The 21,674-nt window shown below is 39.9% G+C and overlaps 1 protein-coding gene across 1 annotated transcript; it reads right to left on the bottom strand.

Moving 5' to 3' along the window:
* Positions 1-14,974: 14,974 nt before the first annotated feature.
* LOC101849419 (WD repeat-containing protein 74) lies at positions 14,975-17,233 on the bottom strand. The gene has a single exon (XM_005088879.3). The coding sequence runs from the start codon at positions 16,556-16,558 to the stop codon at positions 15,320-15,322; it is 1,239 nt and encodes a 412-aa protein (XP_005088936.1). The 5' UTR covers positions 16,559-17,233; the 3' UTR covers positions 14,975-15,319.
* Positions 17,234-21,674: the final 4,441 nt, after the last annotated feature.

Here is a 21,674-nt window from a genome sequence, read left to right as displayed (position 1 = left end):
AGCAAATTTGCCCCACGAGCTTCACAGCGACTGCGCAGAGCATTCTGAAACACAGCCGAAAAGCATGAAAAATGGGCAAAATGTCTCTGCTTCAGCAACATTGGCAAAGGGACTGTTAGCTAAAACTAAGCTTGGCACGTGGTAAACAGATGTCTTAGCTGTGAATTGCTCACTTACAAACCTTTATAAGCCAGCGTTTTTCAGCCATGTTTCATTACAACACGATTGTCCAACGACGCTCGCTGCCTGACGTCGACAGAAGACGAGCCCTTGCCTGGCTTCCAGATGGCTCCACGTTCCCAGTCATTGCACATAGACTTGGGGTGTCCCCACCAGTCATGTAGAGGCTGCAAGAACGATGACGGGCGACCAGAAGGATCAAGGACAGACCTCGACCAGGGCCACGCGTTTGACAAACGACAGCATCGACCGGTTCATCGTCAGACAGGCCGTGACGTCACGAACCACCACTATAAACCACATCAGGGACCAACTACAGGTGACAGCAAATGTCCACGAGAGCGAGGAGACGGTAAGGAACCGTATCCGTAGAGCCAGGTTCGCTTGTTCTCGTGTCCCTGCCAGGCCCCCCAAGGCACACGCCGCCCCACAAAGCAGCTGGCCGGGTGTGGTCTGCTCGCCATTCACAGTGGACACGACGTCAGTGGTACCAGGTAGTCTTCTCGGACGAATCCAGATTCAACTTGCTGCACCCAGACAGGCGAGCCCACGTCTGGAGGCGCCGAGGAGAGCTGTTCCACCCTGAGTGTATCCAGCAGGTGGCGCCCTACGGTGGAGGGTCCGTTCTGGTGTGGGGAGGCTTCTCAGCTCACCACAAGACCCCCCCTGTACTACCGTATACAGGGCAATTTGACCGCGGCAAGGAAGAGAGAGGAAATCCTGCGTCCCCTTGTTGTTACTCTCCTGCAGTAGATGGGACCCCAGGCTGTACTGCAGGACGACTACGCCACGCCACATCGCGCACGCATCTTGGGGGACTTCCTGTAGCAGCGAGCTGTCACCCACATAGACTGACCAGCTTGTAGTCCGGATTTTAACCCAATAGAGAACATTTGGGATCACATTGACCGGTGGATAAGGAACAACCACCCATCTGCACAAAACCTTCAACAACTCTTGGGCTGCCTCGTCCAGGAGTGGCAGAACCTAACGCAACAAGTTCTCCGAAGGCATGTCCTGTCCATACGTCGACGCTGTATCGAGTGTTTGGTCAAACGGGGTGGCTGCACCCAGTATTGACAATGTTCATGAAGAACTATGGCTGTTCAGACTTTTGAAATCCGACAAGTGTGATTTAAACTCATTTTACATGAACTTCTCCTTGTTGTTGAAATCTGAAATTGTACACACTTAATCTAGAGAGTCGAAAGCATCTTTTTTGAAAAAAGTGAATATATTCGGTTACACAGCTCTTCAGTTATCTTTCTTTGAATTTTTTGTTCCTTGACTTTTTTGTGCGAGTTTAGTATAGTGGTCGTCGTTAAATGTTGGCCCTTGAATTTTCATGTGACATTTATAAATGTATGTTATACCTTTAAAAATGATATCTCTGCTTTATTTGAGCAGTCAGTTCAACCATGTGCATTGTAAACAACTTTGAAGACCTTGAATTCTTGAGTTGTGAACACGAGGCACGAGCTAAAAAAAACGTGCGAGTTCAGGAGAAATTTTTCTTGATTTTAAAACGGTTTTTAAAAATTATACTGCGTCTTAGATGTATTTAAAAAACTGTCACGTTGTAAATCATTATAATGTTCTGAGTGAAGACTACGCCCACGCAATGACTATAAATGTCCTTGCAATCAGTCGAAAAGTCAATCGCCAAAACAGTATGCCTCTATGAGAAAGTTGAATTCGCACAAAAAAGGAAGGGCCATTGGTTGGTTCCAAGATAGTGTTTTCTTGAGGGAGGTGGCTCGGAGACTTGCTGTTTCACCTTCTGCAGTCGGCCGACTACATAGTAAGTACAATACCGGTACTAACAAACCGGAAGTACTGACAAAAGCCGTCGGTCTGAGAGGCCCAAGTCAACCACTGCGAGGAAGGACCGATTCACCCAACCCCAGGCTGTTGTTTGCAACCCGAGGAGTCCGAAGAACAACAGCTAGCATCATCCGACAGCGTCTCAGTCCAACTATTCACACAAATGTCACCACTCGAACTGTTACAAATTACTTGCACGAATTTGAGCCTCATTCTAGAGTGTCCGCAGACACCGGCTCACCAAAGACCACCGAGACGAGAAGTAGAAGCATGCCGAAGGTGGAGTACACACAAGGAGTTTAGTACACAGCATCAGAGGTGGACATGCGCAGACTTGGGGTTATGTCCTCTTCATCGACGAGTCGAGATTCCAGTTGGAGCCGCGTAATGGCCGCATTCCAGTGTGAAGACCTCATGGACAGTGCTTTCAAGACGCCCGCTCTTTGGAAACAGCCCGCTATGGGGGAGGTCATGTGATGCTGTGGGGTGTGATTTCTTCACAATAGGACCCCTCTCGACCAAGTTTAGGGCAATCTCAATGCCATTCGCTATCGTGACGAGATTGTGCAGCATCATTTTTTTAAATGTTATTATTTTTTTTGTTTTGTTTGTTTGTTGTTGTTTTTTTTTGGGGGGGGGGCACACCTTTCCACCGTATACTGGTACATGATTGTTGTTGGAGTTGATTTGTTACAAAGATTAGATGTTACATTTCTTTAGATTTAGATATCAAATAACTAGACTGATCTATCTGTAAGAAAGCAAGACAAGTTTTTGTCACTTTCTCTTTTTATTTGAATTGCAGTGCTCCCTAACTTTTACGAAGAGTATAAAGTAGCCTATAATTTATAATGAAGAAAGTTACGGTACATGTAGCCTACCAGATAAGCCGGGGTGACAATGACCATTCATCAATAAAACACTTTGTGCCTCTTTAAGTAAGGGCACTTCAGTGACATTTTAAATTATTTATTATGTATTAATTCGTTTCTTACAATTCAAAAACATTGTTATATTAAAAACAAATACTCATTTCCCTAAAACAGTTCTGCGGCACTTCGTGCTTTTTTATAATCGTTTGAATTTGAATAATTTGCTATCTATCTGTTGGAAAACTTAAGTGGGTATTTTTAAGAATTATAGATTAGATTATCATGCACGCATCTATGAGCTATACTGTAACTGTGTAACAACACTGCAAAGAGGACAACTGTCTATTTCAGTAGATTTGTTAAAAATCTCTCAACAGAAACCTTCAGACGTTTTGTTTGACAGTTTCAACCTCTGTACACAGTTTCTGCTCGTAATTTACAGTGCAACACCCTTTACATTAAATGTATTATAATGTATGCTGACACCCCCCCTCCCCCCACCCGGGGGAGGGTAGAACAAGTTTGAATTAACTTTTTTTCCAATGAAAATAAACATTTTTCGTGAAAAAATCTGTTTCTTAAACTTATTTAAACAGCATGCAGAGAGTCACTGTTAAGTTCATAAACAGCAGACGTTAACCATTTATAAAAGATTTATCATATGATTCCTTTGGTGCTGCAAATAATCACAGAAGGACCACTACTTATAGTTATTGTATAGTGTAATTTTATTGGCCAATCTCACTCCCAGTATAAGGTTTGCTTATTTTACTATGATAGTTGATAGTGATAGACCCACAAAAGTCACCACAAAGCGGGTGGCTTTGGCCACCATAGATCTATAAATTATGTTTTGCCCACTTATAATCAAAACGTGAAATAACTTTATTTAAGAACATTACATCATTCGGTGCATACCATCTTCCCCTATCAATTAATGCAAACAGTTGTACTATTTCTATGTAAACTATGTTGTTTAAAAAAGTTATCAAAGCAAATTGCTAGAAAAGTGGCCAAAGTCACCCCAGTTTACGGTAGCATAATTTTAATATCCAGAAGCAAGTAAGCCTAAATTAGAAAGGAATACATGTACTAAGAGCATAATTTACTAATTTTTTGTTGTATTGTTGAATCCCCGTTTAACTTTTTAAAATCTTGTGTTGAAAAAATCTCTCTCAAAGCTACTAGATGGTCTCAGACCCACCTCTTTTTGCAGGGGCGAAGGCCGACTTGTTTGAAAGGGTAATCAAAATGAGACAAAGAACCAGGTAGAAATGAGGCCACACAAGAAAACCCTTCCCACAATAGGAACATAATCATAATTATTTAATAAAGCTTCTTATTCGAGGCCGCATCACTGAGTTATATATTGTATATATATATATATATATATATATATATATATATATATATATATATATATATATATATATATATATATATATATATATATGTATTGTATTCCAACTGTGGTCCAATCGTGTAATAACTTTTAAGGATTCCAAACTTTTAAACGCATGGTGGGAATAATGGTCTCAAGATTTTTTCAACAGTAAATTTAGTTACAGTAGATGTGAATACACAAACAGAAGGCAAAGAAGTAGAGATGACAATACATAATACATAGGCTACTACAGACTATGTATTTTTAGCAATTTGGCTTCAAATTTGGCTGTCATTGTCTAGCTTATCGTGGCCAGGAAACAAAGTCATGATCTGATTACAGAGCGGTTACCGTAAATATCACATATCACTCACACAGCAGCCACAAGATTATTAGGAGTAAGCCCCCCTCGCCTTTTTTATGTAGACTCTTCCAATCCAATTGTTAGCTTACACAATCAGTACATGTAGCCCACATGTGAGAGCTTATGAGAATGAGAGTGGCACAAAATAGGCGAACATGCTGCAATGAAACAGTTTTGAGTTGAATATTACTGTTATGCACATGGCTCAAATTTAAATTACATACATTCCTGAGGCTTACGTCAATGGGTCTATTTGAAGGCGACGATGTTCTCAAATTATAGAAGGGAAGCAGCGATTATTTTATCTTTGATTAGGTAGACATTTCACCCCTTGCAACACAATTAGGTCAAACAAATGCCAAAAATTAGAGGTGTTAAAAGAGATTTGTTTTGTTGGTTTTTGGTATGTGTTTTACGGCGCTCGCACCTTCATAAGGTCATATCAGTGCGCTGGCAGCATGGTAGAAATTAATTTTGATTCTTGCCCAGGTGACGGCTGAAACCTACTCTTTGGACCACCAAGGGATCTTTAACTTTAACTTAAACGTTCGCAACTTGCACACGGGATCTCCAAGAAGATTTTTCGCCCTTATTCGAAAAGGCAAGGTGTTATTAGGTCTTACCTACCCTAAGATTGGGGTGTGGCTATAAGTCAGCAGTAAGATTAGTAAGAGGGAGCCAAGGAGTAGCAGTGCATGAAAGGTTGCAGAAAGAGTCAGGAGCGCAGAGGCGGAGACAGAGAGCGGAGATGAAAGGAGACGACTGAAATGGTTAGAGAGCAGGAAAGGAAGTGAAAGGAGTAAATTTTACTATAACAAAATTTTCTGTCGCTGTCAAGTTTCGAACCCGGGACATATTGAAAGAGAAGCAAATACTGAAGTGGTAACCTCTAGACAACGAGTTGAACGAGAGTCCCTTTTGTTACAAGAGAGAACAAACACAAAAAAGAAGGAGGAGATGAGAATGAGAGGTGTTTGATCGGAAAGAAGGAGCAAACCCCACCAGAGTACCCAAACAACCACCAACACAGGATCTTTGGCAACGACCAAGTGCCTAACCAGTACATCATCATAGAGAAACTGGTGTGTCTTCAACTAGAACTAGCTGTTGTTTAGTTCTATTCTTTACGGTGCAGCTGTCTGCTATTCCTATTGCAATGTCGTGACAAGCCTATGATGTGTGCTCACTCTCAGAGGGAGAATGCAGTACAGTACATACATGTACCAGTACCAGCATTTATGGTGTAGCCAGTTAAGCATTTCTCCGTCCCATGTAGAAGACCTGAATGTGTTTCCCGTATGAGGAGATTTTTTATCGAGTAACAATCACGGTCTTTCTGCTGAGACGTCGAATCCCTCTCAGCCTGGCTAGCCCTGACAGGTATGGTCCAAGCAGGCCTCCTAAAAGTTGTTTTTTTTTAAAGTAAGGTTTTACAGCGCTCGCAACTGCATAAGAATATGGTCAAATGAGCGCCTTCTCCTAAATGATCTAAATTGTGTTGATGGGGGTGCAAAAACACCTACCGGTATATTTAAAAAGGGTGACCTTATTTAGGCCACATATGGCCTAAATAAGCTAAACCCCCCTCCCTTACCTTATTTGGGCCACAGGTGGCCTAAATAAGTTAAACCCCCCTCCCTTACCTTATTTAGGCCACACCTGTGGCCTGAATAAGCTAAACCCCCCTCCCTTACCTTATTTAGGCCACATATGTAGTCAAAATAACCAAACCAATGTAAAGCATTGTTTTCTTTACAAGTTACATTATTATTTCTTTAAAACTCTTCACATCCATTTTCCTTCACAGCCGTATCGTACATGACATGTGATGTAGAATCAATTTAAGGTCCTTGGAAAGGTGACCAGAAAATAACAAAATTATTTAATGATCTTCACTTGCACTTGCAATTTTTTGGACAAATTAAAGTCTACCTAATTATATTTTTTCCCCCTCATTTTTCTTCACTATAAATGACAACTGGCATGTATTGTTTTCAGTTATTATCAAGAAAGTGGATAGGCGGACTACGGGGTCTATCTAGCCAAAAGGATAGGTGGACCCCGGGGTCTACCTAACAAATGTTAGGTTTTAGGATGTGAACCTCGGAGTCAGCGTAGTGAAATAAGTAGATCTAGGTTTAACTAAGGATCGGTGGACCCCGGGGTCAACATAATGAAATAAGTAGATCTAAGTTTATTTTATAATAGGACTGGCGGAGCCCGTGGTCAAAGTAGTGAAATTATAAGTAGATATAGGTTTAATTAAGGATTGGAGGACCACGGGGTCAATGTAGTGAAATCAGTAGATCTAGGTTTAATTAAGGATTGGTGGACCCTGGGGTCAATGTAGTGAAATAAGTACATGTAGATCTAGGTTTAATTTTAAGGATTGGTGGACCCTGGAGTCAACGTAGTGAAATAGGTAGGTTTAAGGTGGACCCCAGGGTCTACCTAACGAAACACTAGTTAGGTTTTAGAATAGGTGGATCCTGCGGTCATCGTAGTAAAATAAGTAGGTTTAATCAAGGTGTCCCGGGGGTCCACCAATCCTTAATTAAACCTTCTTAAAATAAAATAATCCTCTATGGCTATGGTGACTCCGGGTTCCACCAATCTTTAAAGAAACCTACTTATTTCACTGCGGTGACCCCAGGGTCCACCTGTCCTAAAACCTAGTACCAATCCTTACTTAAACCAAACCTTATTTCACTACGGTGACTCCGGGGTCCACATCCTAAAACCTAGTATTTCGCTATGCAGACCCCGGAGTCCACCTATCCTCTACAGGACTATACTATTATTATCAATTTGCAATGTTCATTGATTAGCATTTTTTAAAATATATTGAATCAGAGTGCAGGGGAGACCGAGGCGCCCGGTCGATTCGGTGGTCGGCTTTTGTAGATCTATGCATTTTTTACGGAAAGCCGTATTACCTAACCCTATTACTAGATCTATTAGTGTTGTGAAAACTTCAACCTCTACAGCTCAGGCGTCAAAAGATGCTGGTAAATAATAATAGATCTACGTCCTGAAGTTTCATAATTTATTTTTATACAGAATAACACAGTACACAGTCAGTAGTTTTTATTTCATCGAGTTATAAAAATGGCCTTCGTATAAAAATTGCCTTGTTTTCAGAAGCAAGTTTTAATAGTTCTAGTTTTACCTAATCGATTTTCACGCGAATTCAACCATTATGATGATCTTTCTTTTCCTTTTAAAAAGATGTAGATCTAGGCCTGTCGGATGTGGCAGTGCGAATAGCACTGAGTTCTTTAGATCTAGATCTAGACCCATCAAAACACGAGGCTTCGTGGCCGATCACAAAAGTCTACGGGGCTTATCGAGGCCGATTCGCCCTGCCGCGAGCACGTTCACTAAACTGCCTACTAGATAGAATCTACTACCAAATATTCTCTACACGATCTTTGCTACTACTACTACTAGGCCTACTAGCCTACATGTACTACTACGAGACAGTACGAGAGAGTGTCACTCAGGCAAAGATAGTGTAACTTTGACTCAGCCACGTAGTATACACACTTTTTATACCCCAAATTTAACCCGGAAGTCCATTCGGAGGATTTGACCTTTTCACTTGACCTAAGTGTGCCAAAATGGTAGCCTAGCTTTTGCCCCTCCATGAAGGAAAAATCCAGCCCTCATTCAAACCATTGGAATTGAGCAAAATATTGGGTATTGTGCTTTGTTCTTTACAATATTCATTATGGTTATGATTTATAAGTTGTACACTGAGGCAAAACCATACTACATGAGAAAGGTGCACCATTATGAAAGTGGAATGAACTCAGTTGCCTGAAAAGGGTAGTTTGAGCATGTGTGGCCTAAATAAGCTAAACCCCCCTCCCTTACCTTATTTAGGCCATATGTGGCCTAAATAAGCACTCCCTTTAAAAAATGAAAAATGATGGCACAACATGTACACCTAACGTTATTTTAGCCACAGCAGAGTGAGAAAAAAAGAAGCTTGAGTTTTGTGGGTGACTATTTTTACAGGGACCGGTACTGAATACTGTTGGTGAAAATATCTTATACTGTTAACCCATTATTTGACAAACACAAGACTGGAAGACGGTGGTTGTTTTATTAATGACAACAATCATAATCATAAAAACACTTTTTCAACACAATTAAAACCATTTCAAATGCGAAGCACAAAGCCATAACACCCTAACTATCCCGTCATCTGGTTGAGAGTGAGAACAAAATATTCGAGAAAAAGCTGGATTCCATTTGGATTCAAATTTAACCCGAAGACTTCCATCCGATGGTCGGCCAAGTTCCAGCACAACAATGATTCGAGCACAATGAATGTTAAAATTACACATGTTCACGGATTATAAACCAACAAACGTGTCTCAAAAATAAAAGTTTCTTGTAATGATACATGTAGATCTCTAGGCCTACTTTAATAATCTTATAATGGTAGGCTATGCAGGATATTGTACAAAAATGCTTCACGTACAACAATCTTGATTCAGATTCAGAAATGCCCATTGTATCATAGTAGGCCCTACATGTACTGAAGTACATGTACTGACTTTCAAATCAAAGTCGCCAATCGCCCCGGCGACATGTCTTGCGGTTGCACAAGAGGAACATCTGCTACAATTTACAACTCAAGGAGTACAGTATTGTTCAATATAATCGTTTTTTTATTTTCTGTAGAAGTTAACATCTCGCAAGACACAAGACTGCAGTGACAAGATGAGCCCTTTCAATTTCAAAAGCGTACAGAACAGTCCCCACTGGGACACCAGGCTGGAAAATATGCACAATACATGTATCGAATCCAGGAAAGACAAATCATAAACATTTTAACAAACAAACAAAACAAAAAAAAAGAATAGTAAGAAAAGTAAACCCAACAAACACATTGCCTCGTTGCGATTTGACTCCTGAACTTTTGTGTAGCAGATAAAGTTAGGGACTGCGCCAAAACTTCCAATTAGGCTGCTTTTGACCGTGTAACTTTTGAACAAAAATGAAAGCGCCCTGGAACAAACTCAATCTCAGCTTCAAGTTCAAGCGCCATTGTCTGTATGTATAGTATAGACTATGTGTGTGTGTTTGTTGTTTGTGTTTGTGTTTGTGTTTGTGTGTGTGTGTGTGTGTGTGTGTGTGTGTGTGTGTGTGTGTGTGTGTGTGTGTGTGTGTGTGCGTGCGCGTGCGTGTGTTTTTTCTTGGGGGGTCATACATTTGAAGTTCTGGTGAAAATTTACAGAACTTTGTGATTGCTTATACAAACAATAACAAAAACTGCAAGCTTGAATCGCGAGGGAAGCTTTGGTTAAAGTTAAAGTGTGACGAAGAAAGCTTTTATTAGAAAAGAGTCATTGAAGTTTGAGGAGAGTCGATTTCACTCTAATTTAATAAAGCTAACTAGATTGATAACAGACACCCCCTGCCTGTTGATAATATTATGTTCTGTTGATCATCCATTCTGCTGGCAAATATGCTAACGAAATGAAAGTGATCACAAACACAATGCAGTTAACATAAAACGGTAGGCCTGTATTATAGCTGCATACCACACAACAGAGAAGAAAAATTGATGACCAATCCACAGAGATAAAAACAAAATTTTCAACTTACCATTAATCATATTAAGTATTTGAGAAAACTACACACACACACTACTAATTGAGAAACATAAATCCTAGGATTATTGCAGTAAGTTACATGTAATACCATTGTAATTGTAATTTGGAAAACTTTTTTAAAAAACACGAACTTTTAAAAACAAGCGTGAAATGACCTTCCAAAGATTACGGTAAAACTAACATTTGTGTGTAGCCTTCCTTTTAAACACTATACTATAGGTGTACCAAGAGAAACATTTATTTCACATGGATCAGAGACAAAGGTCGCTGTAGATTATTTCAAAAATATAACAAACAAGAGAGAGAGAGAGAGAGATAGAGATATTAGCACTTTGACGATCTTTTAAAGATATTAAATGACCCACTACGATGAAAAATCCTTCCACACAACATTTTCAAATTCATGGCCTGTTACAACTGTAGTTTTCATCTTCACATCACAAACACATTGAGGACTGACCTCAAACTCAATCAGTTACATAGACTGGTACACGTATGTGTACACATTCTGCATGCTCATTAGGCTAACAATATCAAAATCAAATGGATAAAGTCATTCTGAGGCTTTATGAGCAGTTTGAATAAATTTCAAACCCCCCCCCTCCAACAACACAGGTATCTTCAAAAATATTTGTGTACTTTGCAATTCAGGACCAAATTATTATTAAATTGTCTGTGGTAGACATGACAAACGCACGACCTGCAAACAATTATAATTAATTATCATAATATTCGGCCCAAGAGAGAATTTCTGGTAGTCCATCCCAAGAACCTCCATAACACAGAAGCTTACCCCAATTATAAACAAACTTTATAGGCAAGGAAAGGTGCGAAACATCCAGCTCTAACAAATTGGCATGAGCTAAAATGAGCATTCATTCTGAATTGCTACCGGTACTATTTTAGCCTTCGCCTGTTTTAATTCATATCATTGTTTAAAAAAAGGTTTTGTGAGAGGTTTGGTTTTCCAATGCTCAATGAGCATTTATCCAGTTCAGCCTGCAACTTCATTCAAGTGTAAAATTCAAGTCCCCCCCCCCCCTCCCCCCACACCCCCAACAATTGAGTTTGACACACTTGGACTTGGTCCATGGCATACATTGTATATTATTTGTTTAGTTGTAGCATAAATTTTGCAAATGATGTCAATATTATAATAACATTCATATGAACATGCCTATTCCTACATGAGGCAAAAATTGCTCACACATAAAAAAAAAGTATCCATAATATAATAATCACCTCAAACCAGCTATTCATTCAAACAATACTCTTTAAACATGAAAACAAACAACCTCTAAATTTAATATAATTAATCTTTGATTAGACTGAGCAAAGTACATTCTGGCACGCACACAGAGCAAACAAGTACAGGTATAGCAAACAGATTTTCAGGTCCCAAATTTCTGATGTACAGTCAAACCTCTCAAATAGATACCTATCACCTTTACAAATGGCAACTTCTCATTCCCCCTTCCTAGTTTAAAAAATTTTTTTTAATGCAGACCTGCCACTCTATGAAATCTAAAAAAATCAGGATCTCAAGGGGAAAAAAATCGGGATCTAGGGGGGGGGAAAAAGACGATAAATCAGTACCAGGGTGACTGCCGAGCTGACTTAAAATTTTTCCTGCGACATCCATAATTATAATATATGAACTATGAAGGCAGAAAAAGTTTTCTGAAAAATCTGGTGCAACAGAAAGACAAAAAAAAAAATCAGGAAACACGCAATCGAAATCGGAATGCTTGTGAGATTAGGGGCAAAAAAATCGGGATATCTCGAATAAATCCGGATGAGTGACAGGTCTGTATAAAGACACAGAGTATGATGCCTGTCTAAGGTTACCACTTTTCTCCTCTACAATTGGTGGCCATCTTAAATCACACCATTTTGGCTGTATTTTCTTTGTATTCAAAAACAGGTGTACAGTCAAACCATGTAACTTATACCGCCTAGATCTACTTTGAAACGAGCACGAAGTTAGCAGAAGTACAGCTGCGCTGGCTGTACAACGAGGTTTTCATGTCCTCTGTTATTATGTAGCACCGACTGTTCAACATCACGGGTACTTACCAATCACTAGATCAGGTAATGAGTAACCTCCCTTCGATCAGTCATATAATTTGAGCATGAGTCTTAACGAAATAAAAGCGCCACATGCATTCCCGGGCTGTAAGTTATTGGGCTGATATCTGGCGATGCAAGATTTTTTACCACGGGCCGAAATGGCGAGGTTCCTTTAAAATTTCTTCTGGCGACTTAAGAAATTGCATTCCATTTTTTCATGTTGACAAAGGCCTAAATAGAATAGCATTTCATAATCAGTGCATCAAATTTAGTTGGATTCAAGTGGGGAGCAAAACTTGATGCTGAATTACAAAGTCATGTTTTATTCTAATTGTACCCTTTCGTGTTGCATTCGTTTTTGACACACTACATCGCTGTATCCTTAAAATCCACCAGACAAGGGTAGCGAGGAGGGATCAAATATCAGCGAAAAGCATTTGATCTAGACCTAGCTTGTATTCTTGTGCGTGTGAAAGATTGTCAAGCAACCACCTAGTGGATGTGCCGTGCCGTGCGCCATGTGTAGCCTAGAGTGTACCGGTACTGTGTACATCTGGTGGCCAGTTCGTTGGCAGTACTATGGGATAAATTTACAGTAGTTTAAGACCGTACAACTGAGACAGTTGGCGGATGGTGGGGGGTAAAGGCGCAAATACTGTGTTTATATAGGGGACTCTTTTCATACATTGGCAAAAAACCTGGTGGTAAGTGGGGCTGCAGTACGAGGTTTGACTGTAAAAAGGAAAATACGCTCCAAAAAAGTAAACGATTTTCGAATCTTGCCAATTTCTCTTTGTGTGCATGCTAATTATATTGAACTTGGTAAGTAAAGACTTGGTAAGTAAAGACCCTTGAACTTGAACACTGCCCAAACAATCCAAGTTTAAAAATGTCCCATTTTGTAATTCAAACTAGGGTCATTGGCAACACAGCTGAGCATGATACCAACTGAACTAAAGGCACACCTTAAGATTACTATGAAAAACGATTCATGAAGTCCGGATGTAATGTATTATGTGTGGGTAAAGTAAAGAATAAAATATATCATATGTATGAATCTGAATGACTATTCAGATTCATGTGAACTGATGCATATGAAATGGATAGAGAAAAAGTTGACATAACATTATAAAAAGCATGAGACTGAAAAAAAAGGTATCAATTCGAATTTATAATCACTCTAATTAGCAAATAATTGATAAACAACCTCTACAAACCAAAAAGAGAGAACAAAATGATTCACATGGTTAAGAACTCCCACATATGGTCCACATTTCTTCTGATACCTCTGCTTGAAATCAAACAACTTTAACACGCACGCACATATACACACAAACATGCATCCTACCAGACCAAAATCCACCACTGACCCAGGGCTTTTCCCTGGCCTATTTGAACGCCCCTACCCCATCACAGGAAAAAAATGTCAAAACATCCAACTAAACACACTCATACCATATCATATATGGCCCATCAAACTGAAGTTTAAAAAACAATCTATCAGATGGTGATACAATATTGAAGATTTATTTCAATTATAATAGTTTGGGGTTTCTAAAAGTAAAAGCGATTATGCAATGTCAAAGGTGTCATATGTGAAATCAAAAATTTTCCAGCTTTGAAAGGTCATATCTAAAAAAGTACAGTGGAATCCTGTTATAACGAGAGGGTGGGGACCGGAGCAAAATGTCCGTTATAGCAGGATTCTCGCTATAAGGGATCCAGTAATAAATTCAAGGGAAACTGTAAAGTAGGCCTAATCTATGAGTTTGGTGTTCTGTTTATTTCCTTTTGCTATACCCGTTGATGATGATTTTGTTTCAACATGACCTCTAGGTCTTACTTGATCAAAAATCGAATCAGGTTTCTTTTTCTTGCACTATATCTAGCGATGTGGACTGACAGCTCGGCGTTGGCGATCAGAAAGAAAGAGCTCTAGGCTAACTCGTCCGCTGTGTTTTCCCCCACTGTGGTGCATTCCGTCTGCTTGCGCACGTCACACATTCACTCCATCCATCACATTGCTGTGACCTCTCCATCCCCGAATCGGAGAAGTGAGAGGCATGGTAGGCCTTGATAATCTAAACTACGCTTACACTGGCCTATCATGCGATGCGTTCTGCTTGTCTGCGCATGCCACACCCTCCCTACTCAGTCGCTCTTGCCTTCATTGTTGACGCACATGGGCTCTCCCATTCTTTGTTTCGCTTGTTCACCAACTAGTTTCTCAACTGGCGAAGTTTTACTTATGTATAACTGGCCCATGCGAAGCGCACAGCAGCAGAAATATTCCGCTATAACCGACTCGCGTGTTTGTCTGATTGCGCTATAGCAGCAGTTTATTTACAAAGGTAAAGAAGAGAAAAAACGGGGTTTTAGATAGTGTCTTTATAACAGACTTCTTGTTTTTTCCGGACTCGTTATAAGTGGACTCCACTGTACAACAAAAGCATCATTCAAACTTCCCCGGTAGGTTGCCTCAAGTAATACAAAGAAATGCTGAAAGTTATGTATGTGTACCTATATAAAAGTTAAAATATGAGACATATATATACTGAAGTCCGGGAAGCGCTTTTCTTCTAAATTTTACGTTTCGAAGAGGACAAAAAAAGGGCCGAAATGACTGAAAATCATCTCTCAGTGCTGTATTGTCTTTTGTATCTGCTAACAGGAAGTCTATTCTATCATTTTGAAAACCTGGATCGGCCGAGAATTTCATTGCTGGATTGGAATAGATAGCGAACCACTCGAGCCATATTTTGCGGCTCTCGGTCCAGCGAGGCTAGGTCAGCGAGCCGTTGGGAAAGTGTAAAAGCCCTACTCACATTATGATCCCCCCACCCCCACAGTGGAAGTCAATTAAGGTGAGTTATTTTAGCAGATTATAAAATGACCTGCGACTAAAACAGTAGAAAACCTCACACCTTCAACCTTGCGTAAGTCTTGTTCTCCTTTCATAGCCTTTTACTCAAGGTCAACATTTTCTTTGTCTTTTGTCTCACTTTTTCGTTTTTGTCCTTATTGGAGAAAAATTAGAATCCTGCTTGCGCTTCTTTGTCTTCACAACAGCCATTGATTTCCAAACATCTTCCTCTTCATCATTTTCATCCTCATGAAAATCTTTCTTTACTTTACCCTCAACTCCATCACTGATAGCGGTTGGTTCCAAATTGTCTGATCCCTCTATCGTTGCATCATCGTGACCTGCAGAATCGTCAGGGGACCATTTCGATGAAAACAACAAACAGTTTAAAGAAGAATGCATGTAAACAGAATAAAGAGGGTGTTTGTGCTGTTCCAGGTCAAAACAATTCACAAATCTGTCTATACCACAACTTGCAAAGACAGGGCGCGATGGATGAAACTTTATATCTGTAACTCCACCACGTGATCCTTTGAAGCTTTTCACCACACCTTTCTTTCGAATGTCTAATAAGGCAATATTACCAAGAGTATTACCAACAACTACTTGATGCTCTACTCCTGGTCTGACAGAAAGTGCTGTAATTGGATTCTCTTCAAATTTCATTTCAAGGACAGGCCGCCTTTGAACACTTGATGGATCATACATCCTGATTTGGGCATAGCCAGTTCCTGTGATTACTTTGTCTCCTCCAGGAATAAATTGAACTTTCGTTTCCCACACAGGAACATGCAGATTCAGCCAGTCATTTTTAACATTTTTTGCTGTAAATGTGGGTGGCTGGTCGGGTTTCGTGATATCCCAGATCTTTAGAGGATTTTTCTTACCTCCAGTAGCAATCAGAGTCCTAGAGTTCAGATTAAAGTCCATACAATAAAGGTCATTTCCAGCACCGATTTCATGAGTAGGTCTACTAGGTGTGTTCTCTCCTTCTTCCCATGATATTTCTTCAAAATGGGCCACTTTCACCAAACCATTACTGAATGCTGAAATAAGATTCAAGTCTGGTTCTGAGTATCTAATTTCCTTCAGAGCTATCTTTTGTGACTGACTTGTATCAGAATGATGGTCCTCGTGCAGTTGAACACAAGAGGCCGATTTCAAAGAATAACAATACACACGTCCATATTTACAGCCAGTGCAAATAACTGATCTTTCGTCATTCCCCCAAGCCAGACAAGTTATACCCAATTCTTTCTTTGGTTCTTCAATCTGGTTAATTTGTGTTGCTGTCTTGTTCGACAGTAAACATCCTTTCAAAAAGCCTGTGTCCGACCCAGTGTATAAATCAAAAGGAAAATCGTCGTCAGCCATGATTCCTCTTTCATTCAATATTGTGTGCACATGTGGTAAAACGTACCTTTCAGTTTCTCTACTCTATGGCATGGACGCTGCCATATTGTACATTAAAAAGTATCTTCGGAAATCGGAATTCGAACTGTTGTTGTTTTTTCAGTAAAAAGAAGGAGTAAAATCACGAGGAACAAATAGATAATAGTTTTATTAAGCAGCTATTTAATCGGAATTTAATGCTGGCTCCACTTTTACTTTCTTAGAAAATATATCTCTGGGCGATAATATTTCGCTTGGATCTATTTCTATTCCATGAAATACATGTATCCTTTTGTAGGCTTGTTACTGAAAACATGTCATCGATAATCGTAGAATATCAAAATTTAGTTAAGGACCATATAACTTCCTTGAATTTAATACAGTGTTTCCTGGCGTCTTGTGCTTTGGTACTACCATAGTACATCTATGGGTAGGCTACTACACATACACGCTATTTAAATGAATGTACAAGAAAGGCTTACGTTTTTCGCAAGTCATGGCGAAATCTGGTGTCTCGATAACCTAATCTATATGAATGCGTCATGGGGCGATGAAGTAAAAGCATGGAAAACTCTAGATATTCTATGTTAGAGTTACAAGAAGATCGCACTCAGTGTTCCTGGGATCCCATGTTATGTAAAAATATACATAAGTGTTTGGGTGATTATCCACTATCACATCCTAAGTACATATTATGTTAATTTTATGGGATGGTACTGAGAAGACCTAAGGGTTAGGCTTTCTGAGTATCTGGATAGCCTAGGATGGGGGCATTTATTAGGGTAACGTCGTTAAAATCTGAAACAAAAATAAATATGCCTCTGGCCGCTTACTTTTTTAGAGTGTAAAATAAAAACTAGATCTAGTCTTTTGAGTCTTTACACTTTTCTTTTCCTGTGAATAATACTAAATACTCAAACAAAAAAATGAACTATGTTTTGTTTTTTTAACATGTTGGTGCTTCAACAGCTTATTCCACTTTCATTTGGCGCGTAAAAAAATTCTTGCTAATTTATCAATTTACGTCCGCTCACGGAACTTTGCATGGCACTTCTGCAGGCTAGGCCTAGCGACCAAACAAAAATACATGTTTTTGGGTTTTTTAAACTTGAACCGGTAATAAAAAGAAAGTTTTTCTCTTTGGGTCCTATTTTAAAAACCGCTCTTTGGGTGCACAGACAAGGTCACTAAAATAAATGTCTTACAGTAATTAATTTCCCTACAATTCAATAGCTACTCATTTTGAGACAGCAACTTGACACAACCTTTTGCCCCAACATTTTAATGCACTAAATTTTAAGCTTGTCTATTTATCATACCGCGACTGTCGAGGTAAGTCTCTTAAATCGTGTTTCTTTGGCGAACGTTAAAGTGTGGTTCTAAGGAAAATGTTAAATATGTCAACTTTTACACGCTTTAAGTTTTTATTTTACACTCTAAAAAGGTAGGGTACCAGAGGCATATATTTATTTTTGTTTCAGAGGTTAACGACGTTACCATAATAAATGCCCCCATCCTAGGCTATCCAGATACTCAGAAAGCCTAGCACTGCAAGGCGAAGAGAGTTATTCCCTTTTAATTCTAAAAGCCGCTACCTCAAGGAGTTTTGAACTGTAAACTACAGGGTAGTTAAAAATGAAGGTAAGATGAATAAACCAATGACAGAAATTATTATTGTAATGTAGCATACTTTTTTTTCTTACAACAACGGAGCCTTACGGGATTTAGCTCTAGCAAAGCTGTCAATTTTGGTTCGTAGTCCAATTTTCGCGCTGGACTAGCCTCTATGGCCATTAAAGTTCCAAGACTTGGGAGTTTGTCTTGACACATTGTGGACCGCAAAATGTTTTTCACCCGAGAAAGGGTACTGAAGGACCGTTCAGCTTGCGCAACTGTGACAGGCAAGGTGCAGAAGATTCTCATCATGATTACAACGTTCGGAAACAAAGTATCCAGTTTCAGGGAATGAAGTCTGTTCAGCAACTGAAGAGGCGGCAGGACATTTTCTACTATGTTCGCCGAATGAATCACTTTCAAATGTTCCAACTCTTGCGCAAGGGCTGCTGATGCATCCACTGCATATTCCGTGTGCAATTTTTTTGCAAGATCTCTAATAACGCCGACTTCCTCTTGGGGATATTTCCACAAAACACTAAATAACGAATCGAGTTTTGTCACTGCATTATACCTTGTCGTCAAATTTCCAAGAAGGTAGTCAATGAGGACATAAAAAAACTTCATGTTTGAATTTTTTGTCGGGATTTTGGCAGTCTGTTACATCTTCTGTCTCGTCTGCAAAAGCTTCCTTTTCTTTTGTCGTTTTGCTGTTTCGGCGAATGAATGCTCAATCTCATAGTTATCTGCTATCAATTTGGACTCACTCAAGATTGCGTCCCATTCATCTCGTGAGCTTTTCAGATCTTTAATCAGACTATAATTGATTATTTTTGCCACCTCAACGTCAAGCGTCGCATCTCGTGCTTGAAACACTCTATTTCTGTGATCGATTGCAATGAGGATGTTGTGCCTAACAGATGCCATTATCATTATCACACATTCAAATGATGCAAAGTGATTGCAGTGATGATTTTGTGCCAAACAGATGCCATTATCATTATCACACATTCAAATGATGCAAAGTACTTAAGAATACCAATCATATTTGAACGTGTTTCAGGGGTGAGGTTTATTTGAAGAGTCTGCGCCGGGGAACATCGAATGCTGACGTCATTTTACCGGGGAACAGCGACCGGGGAACAGCGACCGGGGAACAGCGACTAGTATTTTACTATATTTCTTTGTTACTGTTGAACTTGGTGTAATCGCCTACAGTATCGAATACAATTAGACCAAACATGTTACATTTCGTCTCGATTTTCAGTATAAGCTTAACCAGAGCTCAGTCAAATCTCCCGCCAATCTGTTCATAAGGAGGAACAAGAAAGAGAGAAGTTGATCACAGCGTAAAGCAAGAAGGAGCTGTCGCAGGGAGAATTTTAAAGAAAAATTTCTTTTAAAATGCTGTCAGCTCAGTAGCAAGTTTGAAAACAGTCTCCAGAATAATCTTAGAGTCTGAACTTTTGTTTCTCTCTCTTTGCATTGTCCTCTTCAGGTGGATGTCAACATTTTCAGTGTAGGTGCTGCGATTGCAAATCTCCGTTTCATCGTTGTTTTCCGATTTGACATTGTTTCTCCATGATTGGTTTATCATACTTCTACACGATCATACCCTTATTCACAGGATCACACACACACACAAGCACACACACACACACACACACACACACACACACACACACACACACACACACAAACACACACACACACACACACACACATACACACACAGACAATCACATAAATTTATCATTGGTGTTATTTTATTAAACATACATGTACGTGTGTGTATCAATAAAGTACAAATACAATGAAAACAAAAACACCAAGTTTACAAGCAAATAAACAAACAGGCACACGAAATTTAATGGGAGTCATTAATGTATGAAGCATAGATGTACGTGTGTGTATCATTAAAGCAAAAATAAGATGAAAACAAAAACACCTAACTAACAAACAAATAAACCAACACGCACACGGATTTATGATGGAAGTCGTTTTATGAAGCATACATGTACGTGTGTGTATCAGTAATGTAGAAATGGAGAGAGTAAAAAAGAAAACAGAAACAGAAACAAAAAACAACCAAACAAATAAAAACACACCGGCACACGAATTTCTACTTGGGATCATTTCATAGCAAATAGAAATATAAAATTATGTACATGTGTGTATTGTGTATCGGTTTAAAAAAGATCCCTGGAAGATCATTAAAAAAACAGAACAATCAGAACCAAATATACGGGGCTCTCGTGGTCTAGAGGTACGCCTTCGCTTCACATTCAATAGGTTCCAGGTTCGACCGACAGCGACGGAAACATTTTTTTTTTCTATAATGTTCTCTTTTCACCTCCTTTCCTTTTCTCTAGACATGTAGAAATAGTCAGGAACAAAGGAGAGAGGAGCCCACTGGCCGGGGGTGGGCCGGGTTAGAGCGAGAAAGTGGAGATGAAAGCAGACGACAGAACGTACTGCTTCTCCTTGCTCCTTCTTACTACTGTCTTTCAGTCACACATCCCTGATCTTAGGGTAGGAGTGACCGAACATTTGGCTTTCTCGAAAGGGAAAAATATCTCGGAGGTCCCATGTGCAAGCTGCGCACTTTAAGTTCTCTTGGTGGTTCTAAAATTGATAAGAGTAGGCTTCGGCCGCCACCAAGGCAAAATTCAAAATTAATTCATACCAAAACCTGAAAATACTGTAGTCAGTATAAAGACATAAAGAGTACCTTCGAAATCTAAACGTGGCTGCCTGAAAGCAAGGGGCCCTACGAAGTATGAAAAGCGGTTACATACGTAAAAATCAATTGTACTGCAGGTACGAGTAGCAGTCGACTTCCCCTAAGGTCTAGAGGAGGGAGAAGAAGAAGAAGAAGAAGAAGAAGAAGAAGAAGAAGAAGAAGAAGAAGAAGAAGAAGAAGAAGAAGAAGAAGAAGAAGAAGAAGAAGAAGAAGAAGAAGAAGAAGAAGAAGAAGAAGAAGAAGGAGAAGGAGGAGGAGGAGGAGGAGGAGGAGGAGGAGGAGGAGGAGGGGGAGAAGAAGAAGAAGAAGAAGAAGAAGAAGAAGAAGAAGAAGAAGAAGAAGAAGAAGAAGAAGAAGAAGAAGAAGAAGAAGAAGAAGAAGAAGAAGAAGAAGAAGAAGAAGAAGAAGAAGAAGAAGAAGAAGAAGAAGATTTGAGGAGGAGGAGGAGGAGAATGAGAAGAAGGAGGAGGAGGAGGAGGAGGAGGGGGAGGACGAGGAGGACGAGGAGGAGGAGGAGGAGGAGGAAAAGGACGTGGACGAGGAGGAGGGCGAGGAGGAGGAGGAGGAGGAGGAGGAGGAGGAGGAGGAGGAGGAGGAGGAGGAGGAGGAGGAGGAGGAGGAAGAGGAGGAGGAGGAGGAGGAGGAGGAGGACGAGCAGGATAATGACGACGACGACGAGGAGGCGGACGAGGAGGAGGAGGAGGACGAGGATAAGACGAAGAAGAAGAAGAAGAAGAAGAA

The sequence above is a fragment of the Aplysia californica genome, unplaced genomic scaffold (genome assembly GCF_000002075.1).
Source record: "Aplysia californica isolate F4 #8 unplaced genomic scaffold, AplCal3.0 scaffold00001, whole genome shotgun sequence".
NCBI lineage: Eukaryota > Metazoa > Mollusca > Gastropoda > Aplysiida > Aplysiidae > Aplysia > Aplysia californica.
Note: the sequence above shows the minus strand (reverse complement) of the source record. Positions and strands in the feature narration are given on the sequence as shown.